The 16,876-nt window shown below is 45.8% G+C and overlaps 1 protein-coding gene across 3 annotated transcripts in view; it reads right to left on the reverse strand.

Moving 5' to 3' along the window:
• Positions 1-16,876, reverse strand: part of LOC119445386 (lysophospholipid acyltransferase 5-like) — a 229,556-nt gene that overhangs the window by 111,176 nt on the left and 101,504 nt on the right. For 2 of the 3 annotated variants that reach the window (XM_049664504.1, XM_037709693.2), the window contains 2 exons: positions 5,790-5,898; positions 3,177-3,263 (listed from right to left, as the gene is read on the reverse strand). In XM_049664504.1, the coding sequence (XP_049520461.1) occupies positions 3,177-3,263; positions 5,790-5,898 (196 nt within the window). The remainder of the gene's footprint in view (positions 1-3,176; positions 3,264-5,789; positions 5,899-16,876) is intronic. The other variant, XM_049664503.1, reaches the window with a different exon arrangement.

The following is a 16,876-nucleotide window of genomic DNA, read 5'->3' on the forward strand; positions in this document are numbered from 1 at the left end:
AATGTTTGCAGATGACTGCGTTATCTACCGCTGAGTAACTAACACTACTGATCAAGAAGCACTCCAACAGGATTTTAACCCCATGCAACAATGGTGTGAAAACTGGCTCCTGACCCTTAACCCTAGCAAATGCAAGCTCCTTTCCATTACCCATTGACACAAAATTAATGCCTTTCAGTACAAAATCGCTAACGAATCCGTAGAAACTGTATTGTCTTTCAAATACTTAGGCATTATATTATCTAATGACCTAACATGGAATGCACATGTCGCTAACGTGATATCATCAGCAAACAAAACACTGGGATTTCTTAAACGTCATCTTCGCCTCACCCCACATCACGTAAAATTGCTCGCTTACAAGTCACTCGTTTGACCTAAACTAGAATACGCATGTGCCATATGGAACCTGCTTGTTCCATATGTTAACCATGTTAACCTCATAAACGATCTAGAAGCAGTCCAAAATCACGCTACAAGGTTCATCCTTTCTTCTTAATTGTATGACGTCAGTATTTAAGCTCTGAAAACTAAAGCTGCAATATCGCCTCTCTCAGTTCACCATCGCATAGCCACTCTATTACTGTACCACATTTTCTATTACTCATCACTTAATCGTGCACCTTACATCATGCCAGCATCGTACATTTCTCACTGCACCAGCCACACCCTTCAAGTTTTTCGTCCACGGGTCCGAACTGTTACTTTTTCAGCTTCCTTCTTTCCACATGCAGCTAAAGATTGGAACGGCCTTCCCCAACATATCGTCGACATCACCTGTGCATCATCATTTGCTGAAAATTTAAACAACCTTTACTGTATATAAACACATGTGGCATTGTCATTCATGTTTTGCTGACCCCACCCCTTAATTTACCCCCTGTGGGGTCTTTAAGAAAATAAAATGAAATGAAAGGAGCCATCGCTGCAAGGTGTCATCCGGAAGGTCACAGACCAAGCTGTCACAGAGCATGCCACCCAAAGTCGACCCAAAGTTGCAGTGCTCTGACAGTTGATGAAGCTTAGCGATGTAGTCAGCAATGCTTTTGGCCACTGGTTGCGTTTGCCAAACTGGAACCGTTGCACTACGACAGATGGCTTGGGGCTGAAGTGCACCGATAACTGAGTGACGTCCTTGTGGCTTGTCGCTGACCACAGGTCTCGTGAACAAAGAGGAAGGTCGATGGCATATGTCGCTGGCCTGCAGAGTGTGCATAACACCACACGTTTCTTCTCTTCTGTGGTTACATCGTTGGCCACAAAGTAGAACTCGAGCCTCTTGATGTACAAGGGCCCGCCGCAAACTCCCCCCCAATCAGCATGGTCGTTGCTGCCATCTCGATGGTCCCTTCTACTGCTTTCACCTTGTCGCCATGATCATAACGTTCATTATTGAAGCCTGCTGGCTTAGCCGCTCACACAAATTACATTATTACAGCGACACAGCATGGTGCACAGTGCGCCCAAGAATGTCTGTCCCAGTTAGCTCGTGCTACGTATACACTTAGGTCCACCAGAGTTGCCACCATGTTGAGGCACAAATGGTTGCCGACACAACACTCAGGCACGCACTGTTGCCAACACAACGATAATGGTCATATAAAAAAAAACGACTTCGCCGCCAACCCTATTGCGATACACATCTTCACCTATTCGTTTCACAAAGTACAAGGCGTAGTGCCGTTGGAGTGTACTGCACGCCTTTAATAGGTGACAACCCAAACACACCACCGTTCCCTGCTGCCGGTATGTTGCATTGAAATATTGCATTTCTGCATCTTTTTTTCTTCTGCTCTTCCATATAAACTTCTGTATCGAACAATAAAATTGCAGTTGACAGTAGGCGTGCGAACCCGCAATGCGTGAAACGCGTGCATCTTATACAAAGATGCGAGTTCTATGTTAACTTCTCTGCAGAAGTGGCTGCTGTTAGGGGGCTGCGACTAACACAAAGGTGCAACTTCAGCGCCGAAAAATACGGTAAAAGAGGTTCTACTGTAGTCACTATTCAATTAGGTCATCGAATCGAATAGTCACCACTCGAAAATTCGAATGCTTTTTTAAATACTTTTCGGATACTTTATGTCCTCGATTGCACACGATGAAGCAAAAATGCAATAACTTCCATCCCCTCCGCAATGAACATAACGTACCAGAGCTCGCTGCATCGATCCCAAACGTTTCTGGGTAAACGCATTCAATTCCCAATAAAATGTTTGGACACGGCATTCAGCAGTGGGTACTGTTCGGAACTATTCATGGGGGCAGCACTGGGGTCCTCGCATCAGACTACATCAGAACACGCACTTTGCACACAACAGTGGCACCTCAACTAGAGAAAAGGTCGCACTGCCATCACCGCAGACGACACGCATGTCTCGTTGGGTCGCGAAGCACATAATGCCCACTGCTTATGCTCCGAACAGCCCTGAATTTGCAAACAATATGCTTAGTTCTTCCTAATGCTTCCTTTGTGTTTTTAATAAACCTTGATTTTGTAATGTGCGGCACAGGGACAGAAACTTACAATTGTGAATACCATGATGGGAAAAATGTTAGTGAAAAGGCTGTGAATAACAGCTGCTATTCGCACACCCATACATATTTTAGATCAGTGCAGACCACTCGAAAGAAATGTAACTTTCGTTATGATGGTCGAACTCCTTTATAACAATACTTATGTACCAAGAAAATTCCATTGTTATAACCGATAACTGTTTAACAAGGTTGCCAGAAAAAAACAGGGGACAGACATCAAAACATTTTAATTAGACTTACAGCATTACCGGTTGTAAGAATACTTGGATGTAACAATGAGTAGCTGCGGCACCATGAAGTTCGGTGTGCGTTCTGGGTAAAAAAAATTGCTTACTGTAATGTTCCCACGCTGTGCTATTGCTTATAACAATTACGTTCTGTTACTAAGTGTCTCCACCAAAAGCAAAAGGAATGCGAAATATTGGAAAAGAAACACCAGTCGACAGAGAGAGGTGCACGAAGTTGGTGGCACTGCAGCGAAGGAGCGCATGCGATTTTGCATTCCTTTTCCGTTTGGCACAGAAGCCCAGCAGCTAGGTTTAACCAATAATGTGGCACAGGAATGCAAGTGGTTGATTTTACCACAGAAAAATTCACAGTGCTCATTCCAGGATGGATACACCCGTGACGGGACTCACCGCAAGCAGCCAGCAGGCAACGTACTTGTGCAGCGTGACCACCTGCCACATCCCCATGAGCAGGAGTCGCATGGGTGGACCGTGAGCCTGCACAATTCACGGTCAATGCAAAAGCCCCCCTTCCCAACAGCCCAGGAGCCTGTCTGCCAGGTCTGCTAAGCTTTGCTGCCACAATGAAATCTCATTTCTCACTGCCCACATCATTTCATGCTACCCCATTGTATTTTCGACCAAGTTTTGCTTTTGGCACACAGCCGGTGCAATCTTTTGTAGCTGTACCAAATTTTTTAAAAATTGCCAGAAGAGATAGCACAATTTTAACCCTTGAACTAAATTACTCAATGAGGCAGATGTTCGAGAAATGAAAATGCATAACCAGATAATTAGTAAAAATTCACTGTTGAACAAGTAACTTCACGGCACATATTGCAATTTACAAAGTGTAGCTCACAAGTTCGCAAGGTGTACCCACTTGGAACTAATTATAAGGATCACGAAGGTCCAGGGGCAACACGAGAACAAGGTAGGAGCAGGCTCCCTTGTTCTCGTATTGCTCATCATTTTCAAAGTGTGAGACGAAATGCACTGTTTCAGTTACTTTAGTGCTTCAATACATACATTCTTCAAGAAGTAACAACAGAGCATTTTTACCGCAAGTTTTATGGCACTTATCTCGAAACCGGTGCCTTTCTTTGAATTCCTTCCAACTGAATATGCTTTGCCAACTCACCGGCTACAATTCGTAAATTGCAATGTGTGACGTAAAGTAATTAGCAAAATTTCGTTCATCAATTATGCATTTGACTGCTCATGGATGTAATGCCTGCCTCATCGAGATAAGCATAATCAGCCATCTGCTTCGTTCGCTCCCGAGGCATAAGCCTACAACATATTTATGAACAGTCCATCATATTTCACGCCTGAAAGGCCTATAGTATACATCGACAACAGCTCATCTGGTCAGGTAGCATTCTACCAAAAAAGTAAAAAATTGAGGTTGCTGACCAAGCAAAAAAAAATACTCTATGTTTTAGGGCCCCTACAAGTACCCTGTTCAAGTGCAGCGGACACAGTGTTGCATAAACCACACATAGCATGCAACGTAGATCTGACTTAAAGGGACACTAAAGAGAAACAGGAAGTTCAGCTGGAATAAAAGAGGGACCTTCAGGAATGCATGCAGTTTTTGTTGTGTGCAAAAATATGAGTTATTAGCGGAGAAATTCGTAAACAAAGACCAAATATCTCTTCCTCAATTTCGCTCACCCCAGATTTGGCGCTGAAGCAGTGTCGTCACAGATTGCATTGCTCTCAGCGAATCAGAATGCGCCATAATACGTCACCGCTTGCGTAAACGGCCGAGGCGCTGGATGCATCATGGCTGCATGCATGGTCGCTGCGTTTGCGTTCGCCACGATGGATACCGTTGCTGCCGTTGAACCTTGCAACGAAGAGCTTGCCAGGGAAGCAGGACTGCATTTCAGCGATATTCAGTGAAACGGAGCGCGAAACGATCCTCCGTGCTCGAGCGGTAGGTGTTTCCGCGTGCGATGGCGGTGAGAAAGCAGAGCTTCGTTTTCGTCGATGGAAGGCGAAGCGTGCGGTCCGCAAGGCGACGATGTTCCCGACAGAACAAGCGTAGAAAGTTGCGCACGTACTCGGTATGGTTATTTCGTGGCTTTATTTAATGACATTCAGCACTCACCGAGCCGCCAGTTTGCTGCTGCAGGGGCACCGGTAGGGGGTTTGATGAAGGCCGCATTGAGCGAACAGCTGCTCGAGAAAGAACTGGCCTCTGGGGCACGCCAAGATACTTTCCGAGGGCAAGATTGTACACATAATCCAAGGGCGAGAAATGCAGAGAGCACACCATGGGTTTCTCTGGCTCTTCTGCCGTTTTATCATCGGCAGAGCACTGAGCCATTGCGAACGCTGTGGAGCCGGGGCTCTCCGCGCAACACCACATGAAAGGACACAATCGAGTCAACTCTGCCACTGCCCCTGAACAAGCGCCTTGGGCCATTTATATAGCCCTCAACACTACACACACGAGGCATTTTCTGGCTGTTTCCCGCGAAGTCAACGTTTCGTGAGCCACGCAACACGCAACAAAACACCGTAGAGCGGAACAGGCGCGCGACGATGCATTGACCAAAAACGAAACTACGAAACTATCACGGTCACATGTACCGCCATGCCATTTTTTCTTATTTATATAATTTTGCGCTAAACTTGTACTTCCTCGCTTGAAACGGTTTAAAAAGTTGGCAAGTGCTGTTTATGTACGTTTAAGGTGTATTTCATTTTGCGTTTTATTAACAGAGATAAATCGCTCTCGACCAATCGCGACCAGCCTGCATTTGTAATCTCCGACGTCACGAACGTGTAGTGCGGGAATTTCGAAGGGGCGTCAGCACCTATCCTTCAGTTTTTCGCTATTTTCTCGCTTATTAGACATCTGTTTGCGGTAAGAATGGTATGGCTGAGATCGTGAAAGCATAATCTACCATTTAAGCTCAACTTCCGGTTTCTCTTTAGTGTCCCTTTAATGATCTGATGGTAATGAATCAAGCACAAGTCTTGTGGACCCTGAAAGCAGAGGCACAGACTCACCGCAAACTCATCTGAGAGCATAAACTTTTCGTCCAGGTATCCCGAGCCAATCAGGCTGAACAGCAGGCAGCCCATGCCGAGGGCCAGCCGAGACAGCGCAGGCACAATGCTGCACACACACACACACAACACACAAACACTGTTGTGCCCAGCCACCAGTAGAGATTGCACAAAAGCATGTTCGCCTTAATAGACAAGAGAAAATGAGTGAATTCAACCCCCTTTTACGAACCTTGCTCTTCGTGTGAACCACTATTGCAGGGCATTCAAGCAGTCGTATTCAAACACCGAGAGAGGTTGACTCGAGAAATAGCTGAGGCTTTCTCCATTCAAAAAATTGCCCCTGCACATGTTGGCAACTCATCAATAACCCTACTAAACAGTGAACTCCAATTTTCGCTTTCTGAGGGTGCCGCTATGTGATGGGAAGTGTTTTGATGTTAAAGTGTTTGACACACGCATGCCAAGATTTGATTTTACTTGTATGTTTTTCTGATGGCGGTTAAAAAAGTGCTTTACGTCGGGTATAAACTTTAATTTGAATTAAGGCCTGTCCTGCCATTTCCTCCAGTGCCATCGTCACCCTTGCAAACAAACAGCCACTAGTAGAATCCCCATGTTTTCTTGGATCATCCTAAAAATCTAAATTCCCTGACCAAGCTACAGCTTGAGCAGAAGGCAAACGTTAATTTAATTAGCATCAATTTTCGCACACTCAGGTGGCTTCCACTTATTTGCACTGCACTGAATAAATGAAATCATCCTGAAATTCGGACACAAACAATTCTTGTGACCAAGAAAGCAAAATAAATAGCGTGATATGCAGTGAGTGCATCCAACAGCGCCCTTGATTACGACCCCTACAGGTTCTTTTGCCTCTTCTTGCAGATTGCGGCAATTGCCGGTTATCTTCTGGAAAATATTCCTTGAGTGCAAAGTGATCAGCTCATGCCGGTTTTGCTGAATTGCAAACTTTTCTGCTGTACGTGCGATGCTGCAGTCTACCACATGGATATTACACGGCTCCCTAGCTGGCTGAGTTTTGCTCGACATTGGACAGCATCATCACGGACAAGTTGCACATATAAAAAAGTTGGCTTTGTGAATGTGGGTCAAGTACAAGCGTATGGGCGTCGCAAATACAGAGCAAGCACCGCAGTGTCGAAACACAAACGGAAAGGGCACGAACGCTACATTGATCTCGACAGTGTTGTGCCACAGGGAAGGCGCATATTGCTGCCATGCAAAGTGAGCACAGACGGAAAGCGTGCAACTGCAGTCACTACAGTGATTTAGACGGTGCCTGGTATGCCACAGAGAAAATGCATATTGCTACACATGCAAAGAACAGGCACCGCAAACATGCACAGCGAGCACCGCGGCATCCAAGCACAAACAAAAGGGCGTGAACGCAGTAATTCCCCTCTCCAGGCGCCTTCCTCCTCCAGCGCTTGCTTCCCTCACGGCAATAAACAATCTTTTGACAGCAATGGGGCAGCCAGATTTAAGCGAGATTTTACGCTTGCACGTAAAACATAGTCGCCACCATTATACTTCAGTGCATCCGGCAGTGGCATTAATTACAACTGCTACACATTCTTTTGCCTCTAGGTAGGACACTCATGTACATACAAGTGCTAAAGAACTTACGACCGCTTTCTACTGCTGCTGCCGCAAATGCTTTTACATTTGCTCAGTGGTCAAGCACGCGTTACCCAAGAGATTCTACGGCTCACCATGAAGGCCACGTTATTTCAGGAGTGACTAATGAAGCTGTAATGAAATATGCTGATGTTGTTCAGTATGTGCATAATCAAGGTTGTTGCAAGCACTCGAGTGCAAAAATGTTGACCTAGATAATCAAGGCTAACCGGAAGAGGCACCAAACAAATCGCTTGATCAATTGCCATCAAAAATCTCTGACTTCAGTTTGCCGCCATATTGCCACAGGCTTGGGATGCGCAGGAACAATCTCAGTCATTCTTAAGCTGCTCCATTTTTCAACAAAGCTTGAAATACTGAGCAATGTACACAAGCTAAAGGGAACATATCAATGACGATTTTTCGACTCTAGTGAGGCATGTGCGCCGTGAACATGGCTCAACTGAACTGAGAAAAAATGCACAAAAAATCAGTTTGCAGCACAATCAACTAATCATTTATGGAACATAATTGTGGGATGCTGACTACAATGTTTTAATCAAAATCCCAGAGCTTCCACCAAGACAGGCTCACCAGACAGGCTCATTGTTTTTGTAAACCACGAGCTTGTACAGAATGGACACCATTGCTACACTGTTGAAGGCTTGTCTGATCACAAGGCAGTGATCGTGAGTGTGAATGCTACGTGCGAAGCCAGAAAGCCAGTGTTTAAATATGTACCAAACTTCGTCAAAGCAGACGATGCATCAATTGTAAATGCGCTTGCTTCGGCGTACGATAATTTTTTGTTTTGCAGTGACCAGTGCGACGTTGATTCTTTAGTGAGTTAATAGGAAGGGATCGAGACACCGACCAAAAATGGTTGAAATATATTTAAAAATACATTAACGTTTCGGCTCCCCCACGGGAGCCTTGTTCACAATGAAATATGCGGCAGAGCTTGCGCCCTTTTTATGTGCGGCTCAAGACATGACCAAGGCATTTGGCATACATGGACGGCAGATTTCCTTCGTTGCGATTAAGAGTGTGCGCCATGGTTTGGATGATTAAGGATTCAAGATACAGACGCGCAGAATGATTTCTTTCCCTGGCGACCACACGAGCTTTGTCCCAATTAATCGTGTGTGACGTAGTTGCGCAGTGTTCGGCTAGGGCATTCGACGCAACGTGTCGTTTTTGGACGTCATTTCTGTGCTGTTGAAGTCTTTTTTTGAAGTTTCCGGTTTCTCCGACGTAGACATAGGGACAGTCCGCACACGGAATGACGTACACCACACCTGGGAACTTGTCCTTTTTCAAAGGGTCTTTTACGCGCACGAGCTCGTGCCTGAGTTTCCGGGAGGGAACGTGCGCAGCCTGCACGTCATATGAGCGCAGAACTCGTGCAAGGGTCTCGCTTACGCCTGGGACGTAAGGTATCGCAGCCCGTTTTTGAGGGGGTCCTGGGTGGCTGGGTATTGCACGAGCTAGCTGGCGCCCTACTGAGTCAATGAAGTGCTCAGGATAACCACAAGCCGTCAATTCACGCCGCACAAGTGCATTGTCCGCCATGCAGTCTTCCGCTGCAGTGCACACATTTTTCGCCCGACGAAGAAGAGAGCCGACAACAGACCTCTTTTGCGAAGCAGGATGCACCGATTTGTAGTTGAGGTAGCGACCAGTGTGAGTCTGCTTCCTAAACACTTTGAACAATAAATTTTTGTCCTTCACGTTGCACAAGGGTGTCCAAGAATGGCAGCTGGCCTTCAGATTCCACTTCTACGGTGAACTTAATTGCTTAATTTAATTAATTAACTTAATTTTCGGTCGGTGTCTCGATCCCTTCCTATTAACTATGCATCATCCCGACCAGACGGGCCTCCGTCATACTCTCGACTTCATTCTTTAGTGAGCATGCTTTATGGCATGGGTTCTCAAAGTGGATTCCGCGGAACCCTGGGGTTCCGCAGGCCCCTGCTCGGGGTTCCACGCGCCACTGATAAATTTTCCGTGGTCCCACGCTCGACGGCGTGGAACCAATGGCGAACAAGAGGTGTGCTCGATCCACAGAACTTCCATTACCCATGCCCGAGTGTCAAAAAGCACATCACAGCACGCAACGGCAGTGCGTGAACTGCGCAATAAATTCGCAAGCAGCTGGTAGCCACTCAACCTTCGAAAACGGGCAGCGCGCCTAAGCTTTCGCTCTTGAATCTCGGAGGCCGTAACGTGCCAACATGCGCATTTCTCCCATTTGTAGATAGGGTAGGTGCCTATAGCATACGCACTGACGTCGGAGGAATAAAAAAGTAAATGCGCGGAGCACCACAAATGCGCGGAGCACCACAAATGCGCACCGCAAAAGAGTAAAAATGACGCTAGTGTCCAAAAACGAAGCGGCGCAGTCCGCATCGCTAGGGTCCTCAGCTGCAGTCGTACGCGATATGTGTGTGACAGCAACGCCGGAATGCTTTGTGCTTATTTGTGCCCTCAAAGCGCTTATTGCTGCATTAATCGTCACAGGTAAAACCACGTTGGCGGCTAGCCGCGTGCTTCCATAAGTGCGTAGTCGCCATCTGTGATCACGTCGATAGCCACCACAGTTTCGTCTGCAGCGGTTGCGGCAAACAATAGTTTCGTTTTGACTCGGTGCACGCATCGGCTGCGTGCCTTTATAACTGCGTAGTCGCCATCCATGATCGCGTCGATAGCGACTGCGGATTCGTCCATACTTGCTGCAGCAAATGGTAGTTTCGTTTTGACTTGGTGAGTGCGTCGGCCGCTTGCCTTCTGAACCACAAGGTCGCCGTCCATGATCGCGTCGATAACAGCCGCGGTTTCGTCAGCAGCAGTTGCGGCAAGCAGTAGTAGTTGCGCTTTGACTCAGTGCAAAAATTTCAAAGATTAAGAGCACCGGCTACATCGCGATGGACGGACGATTTGTTGGCGACCAGCTCCCTAGCGAAAAAATAACCGAATGTGCGCGCGGTGGTGAAAAGCTTATCTGCAGATAAGATGCGCGCCGCGGCCGCGCTGCGAAGGATGTTGCGAGGCCTTTGCCGCTGCTAGCCCCCCCCCCCCCCTTAATCAGTCATGAGATGACAAGAATTTCAGCTTCCTCACTGCTTTTGTACAAAATAGAAGCAAGATTTTCTGATGCATTCAGTAAATAAAAGCGTGTTGAAGTAGTAAGCATTCATTTGTTGTTTTCTTGATACTCTGGATAATTAGACATTAGTTTAATTAGGAAATTTTAATTCGGTTATTTCGCGGGGGGGGGGGGGGGGGCGTTCCTTGGTGCTTCATGGAGCTTAGCAGGGTTAACCGGAACGAACATGCTTGAGAACCCCTGCTTTATGGTATTGTGCGCAGCTGTATCTCTATCATGTTCCTAAGAAATGTATAAAGCGTAATTGGCGTCATCCATGGTGCAATCGCGAAATCATTCACCTGTTGCGAAGAATCAAACAAGTTTGTAAGCGTCGTCAGAAAGACCATACTTTTGTCAATCTACTAAGCACGTTGAAGACGACACTAAAAGCTAAAATGTACGAGGCGGAACACTTTTACTACAACGTGACCCTAGCGACTGTTCTCAAAGAAAATCCTTCGAGGTTTTGGAAACCCATCAATCCTAATGATTCTAGTTCTTCGTCATTTATTATCGACGGTGTCCCCTCTACCGAGCCTTCCAGCATCTCAGAGGCTTTCAATAATTTCTTTGAATCTGTTTTTGTCTCCGACGATGGTCTTACTCCACCTTTCAACCCTCTTGCCCTCCCAGCGCTTCCCGATATTACCATAACTGTCGAAGGTGTTCTCAATCTTTTACTCAACATCAACACAACTAAAAGCTGTGGTCCAGACGATATTCCAAACACTTTTCTTAAGCGATATTCTGAGTGGAACACACGTTACCTCACAATTATCTTTAGGAAATCACTTCTGAACTCTACCGTTCCGAGCATTTGGAAAACACCTAACGTGGTCCCAGTTTTAAAACCCGGTAAAAAGCAAATCATTTCTAACTACAGGCCAATTTCCTTGTTATGTACTACTTGCAAGTTACTTGAACACATTATCCACAAACACATTGTTAGTTACTTAACAGAGAACCACGTTATCTCAGCGTGTCAACATGGTTTTTGGCCCGGTTTCTCGACAATAACACAACTTATTGAGTTTGCGCATGATATTGCTACAGTGCTAAATAGCCGAGGCCAGCTAGATGCTATATTTATAGACTATGCTAAAGCTTTCGACTCTTGCTGTCATAGAAAACTGCTTCTCAAGCTTCGTGAGGTTATTAAAAATGACCAACTACTTACTTGAATTGCTGATTACTTGCATCACAGAAGTCAGTACGTTTCCTTTAATAAAAGTAAGTCCAACACTATCGAAGTTGCATCTGGTCTGCCCCAAGTATCTGTGTTAGGCCCGCTTTTATTTATAATCTATATCAATGATGCCGTGAAGGTCACTGAAAACTCGCCAGTTAAGCTACGGTTCTACGCAGATGATTGTGTATTGTATTCCGAAGTCTCGAATGCAAATGACCAGTCACTATTAAATGAATTTTTTCCAAGTTCTGTGCTGGGAGCGATACTTGGCAACTAGCACCTAACCTAACAAAGACAGTCTCAATGACCTTCACGAATAATAAAACACCTTTGCACTTTAATTATGGTTTCAGCGGGACTAAAATCGCACATGTAAATGAATTCAAGTATCTCGCGGTAACTTTTGCTCATAACATGAAATGGCAGAAACACATAGACTGCATCCACTCGAAGGCACTTCACAAAGTAGCACGTTTAAAACGTACATTAAAGGACATGTACATGTACAGGTACATGTACCCCCACTAAGGATTGCAAACTAACTGCATACAAGACAAGGCCAGTTTTGGAGTATGCGTCCGTTGTCTGGTCTCCCTATTCTTCTTGTGACGCTAACAAATTGGAATCTCTGCAAAACAAAGCGATAAGATATATTTGTAACAGATATGACCACCATTTTTCACCTTCTTCACATGCCTATGGCCTATCACTTGACACACTTGCACACAGACGCACGTGTGAGCGTCTTATCACTCTACATAAGATCATACACGGATCGTCAGTTATTGCAGCACCGGTTTCATTTGTGAAGTGTGTTGCGCGTGCAACTCGAAGCACTCACCCCCTAAACCTCGTTCCATTCCAATCACGCTTGAACACTTTTAAATTTTCATTTTTCTCGTCAACAGTCAAACTCTGGAATGGCCTTGATGGCTCACTTCGACAGTTACCTCCCGCACAATTTGCGAAAGAAATCACATCTCTCATTACTTCTAAGATCTGCTGGTGTACTCTATTTTTTGTACCTTTGAATACATGCGTTTCTTTACACGCGATATTGTTTGTACTCACCATGCACATATGTAACATGCTCTACTGATTGTATGCTGATAATGTTTGATTTTACCTATTTAGGCTACTTATGTACCCACGCCTGCAATGTCTCACACTGACACGACAGTATTTGGAAATAAATAAAGAAATAAAGAAATAAATAAATACAGCGTTTTGAGAAATGAGAGGCATGCTGGCCGAGGAGGGGGTGTTGCCCTGTGTCTCAAGAGCAACACCGAGTTTCATTTGCTACCAGAACTTCCCAGAGAGTGTGTTTCTGGCGTTATGTCAATATGTCTGGCTGCACACCACCACCAAGTATTGTCAACAATATCCTTGATGTGATTTGCGATTACATAGCAACCCCTAAACTACACAAATACAAAATGATTGTATGCAGTGATTGTAATCTACCCTGTATTGACTGGTTGCGACTGCGTGATTCATTTCTTGAAATGGCACTTTCTGTCAATCTCACTCACGCTGTCCGTCCCCAAACTCATGATAAGGCTATTTTGGATCTAGTAATGAGCAACTGTTACAAAATGGTTTTACATGTGATGCGGTCTGTCGGATCACAAAGCCGTTTTTCTTGCTTTTATTATAGCCTGTCAGCCAAGCAAACCAGTAACAATACGATAACAAATTTTCGTGCGGATGATAAACGCAATAACAGGTGTCTTAGCTTCCTGCATTGATGAATTCTTGACAGCGACCTCTGCACTGCTGATACGTCACTCGATAGCTTTTACAGCCCTGCAACACAGCTGTGTGTGACAATGTGTCCATGAGAAACATCTCTAAAGAAATTCTAAAGCACGCCTGGTAAACCAGAGACAGAGCTTAAGCAACAGATAAAAAAAAAGTTGTAGACGTCGCAGATCATTCCATACAATGGACGAGTCCATGCCGAGTTCTCTGAATGCTACCCTTAGAACTAGAACGCATGCGACTAAAAATTATTACGAAAACACTTTAACTACGGTCATGAAGGAGAACCCTTTAAATTTCTGGTAATTGATTTTTCCACCTACTTGTCCAAGTTGCACTTGTTTCATTAAAGACCATCAATCTTGTTGTGATCATTTGGGTATCTCAGGTGCATTTGACAATACCTGTGTTATATAATGGCTTTAAAACTGCATAGAATCCTGAACGTGCACTGCCATGCTTCCCCAAGCTGAAGTACTCAATTTTCTTTTACAAAGCAACACTACTAAGAGAGCTGGCGCAGACAGCATCCCTAACATGTTTTTGAAAAAGTACTCTGAACCGCGGTGCACCAGATATTTAACTGTTATTTTCCAGAAATCACTCGAGTCTCACACTGAACCAGTAATTTGGAAAATGGCTAATGTAGTGCTGATATACAAGTCTGGCAAGAAAAATGCTTTCCAATTACAGACCCACCTCCTTACTATTGCAAAGTATTACAACACATAATTCCCAAGCATATCATTTTGTACCTGTCCACTAACCACTTACTGTCAAGGAATCGGCAAGGTTTTTGATCAGGGTTTTCTACTGTGACACAACTATTTGAATTTAGTCATGACATTGCCTCATCCCTGAACCTACGTGGTCAAATTCACATTATTTTCATTGATCTGATTTGTCATACCAAGCTCGAACTCGGGGCATTCTTTAGTAGTAACCATGGTACTCAATTACACAAATCGATAACAGACAATTACAATTAGGATTTCAAATTGTTACATTTGATCACTCTCAGTGGTAGCCGTTCATGCGATGTCAGGTTGCCCTAAGGCTCAGTACTGCAACACTTTTGTTTCTTATTTATGTAAATTACGTGATGATTTTTGCGGTTTATTGGCGCAAGGGCCAGATGTGGTCAAAGAGCGCCAAGACGATGGTAATGGCTTGTTAGTGGCACATGAAATAGTGAATTATATGAACATTAGATGTGGCATGGCTGTAAAGGGACCTCAAAACAGCCGCTGCAAAGTGTGTAAAATCTAGACGTAGTAAGATTATGGCAATGACTAATTTTTTTACTATGGACATGAACAATGCGTTGCGAAATAATCATACGACTTACAAAAATTACAGATGCACGAATTGGGCAGAAGCACAAGTGCCCAAACAGAGCCCTTCAAACACAAGGGCCTGGAGGCATGTGCTATAAAAAACTATCGCAGCAACATCCTCTGGAGAGAGGATGTGCTACGAACTTATTGGGCTAATAACATGCAGGATCACATCGTTCAAGAAATCGAGGAGTGCTTTGGTGTTAAAAAGCGGTTCTTTATCAAGAAACATAGCGGGATGTAGAGGGATACAATAGTGGCATGCCAGAAGAAAATGTTTTTCTTTCTCTTTCGGCTTCCCGACACTCCAAGAGGATGTGGAGGACGGTAAGCCTCTCGCCACATCTACCACAGGTTGGAGGATTCAATAGAAAATTGTGAGTACCATATGTGTGTCCTATTCTGAGACGACAGAATAGGACATCAGTTCGTCGTGTTTTCGTTGTACAGGGCCAGAAACCTAACTGAGGCTTAATCAAGTGGAGCTTATTATTTGTTTCGGCATCCCACAAGTGTTGCCAGTGGCTTCGCAGTTTGTTTCGTAGGGAAGGCTTCATCTGTAGCAGGGGCAGCAGCGAGAAGACCAATACAGCGTAGACCGCTTATAACGTAAGTCGCCGGAGTCGCAAATATCCGCACTATAACCAAAGCAAGTATTTTTCAAGGCCCGCACATATGCAAAACATGTGCACCGAGCTGCCACGCATATGCGACAGTCGAGGAATGCGGCTAGAACATTTGCATTCAATTTACAGTCGAATCTCGTTAATTCGAACCAAATCACGCGGCGGCGCCTCTGACCGGCATTGCCCCGGTACCGCCATAGAGTAAAAGCTCAGGAGAGACCCCTTGTCATATGTAAGAGGCCGCCGGTGGCGCGAAAAAGAAAAGGAGCACGAGAAACACGGGGTTCCGAACGGCGCGAGCGCGCGAGGCGCACGAACCGAGGCATAGTCGAGGGATGAACGGCGCTGTCCGTGGAGTTTCAACGTGGCACCGGGTCAGGAAGGTCGCATCTCCAGCTATGTTCTGGCGACGGGAGACTTGGGGGTCTGGTTGAGTCCGCGACGCTGGCCGTCCAAGGTGTGGCCGTCGACCTCGGCAAGTTCGGGCGAGGCTCCTGGGCGGGCTGCAGCTTCTCACGGCAGGACCAGGCACCCCAGAGAGGATCCCCCTTCTGCGGCACACCGGCACGTTCGAATCTCCTCGGGACGCCACGTCGGCACTCCTGAAGAAGTTGCGACGCATCCCGACGCTAGGCCTAGTCAGGTGGGCCTAAGCTACGGCGAACGCCATCAATGACGAGCTGAGGAGCTCGCCACCAACGGAACACTGATGAGCTAAACACCTACAAAAGAGACGACGCGACGACAGCGAGGTACAGACGTCTGCGGAATCGACAAGAGCGCTGAATTCGGAGAGAAAGAGCCAACGAGCTTCGGACTTGCACAAATGTGCAACGACGAACACGACAAGGTGACTCTTAAGGCCCAACCGCATGCACGCGATTTTCGAGCGACAGCGACAAGCGACGGCGACGAGCGACAGGTTTTGCTGTCGCGGAGGGCTATCCACCGCTGTCGCTGGTCGTGTCGCTGGTTTCTGGCCAGCCAGAAAATATCGCTTGTCGCCCGGAAGTCAGCGCGACGACATCCGCTGGGCACTGCGATTGCACAACAACATGGCAGCAATCAGTCTGCCCGCTTCGATCTGAATTCGCTCTTGCAACTTGCTCTCTGCTGTGACAGCAAAAAATAAATAATACAATCAGTCATCGCTTCACCTCATCGCTAGCTAAAGACTAAGTATCGGCGCTCTCTTGTCATTATTGAGATCGGTTGTTTTGTTTTGACGCTGTTAGGCCTGAGACACCACCGAGATCCGAGAAAGTGTTTTAAGTTTTACTCAACAGATGGCGCCACGGCAGCTTACGCTGGCGGCATGGGACGGAGTTCCACTGGGGATGCATGGGACGGATTTTCACTGGGGATGATAACATATTTTA

Source organism: Dermacentor silvarum, chromosome 3 (genome assembly GCF_013339745.2).
Source record: "Dermacentor silvarum isolate Dsil-2018 chromosome 3, BIME_Dsil_1.4, whole genome shotgun sequence".
Classification (NCBI taxonomy): Eukaryota; Metazoa; Arthropoda; class Arachnida; order Ixodida; family Ixodidae; genus Dermacentor; species Dermacentor silvarum.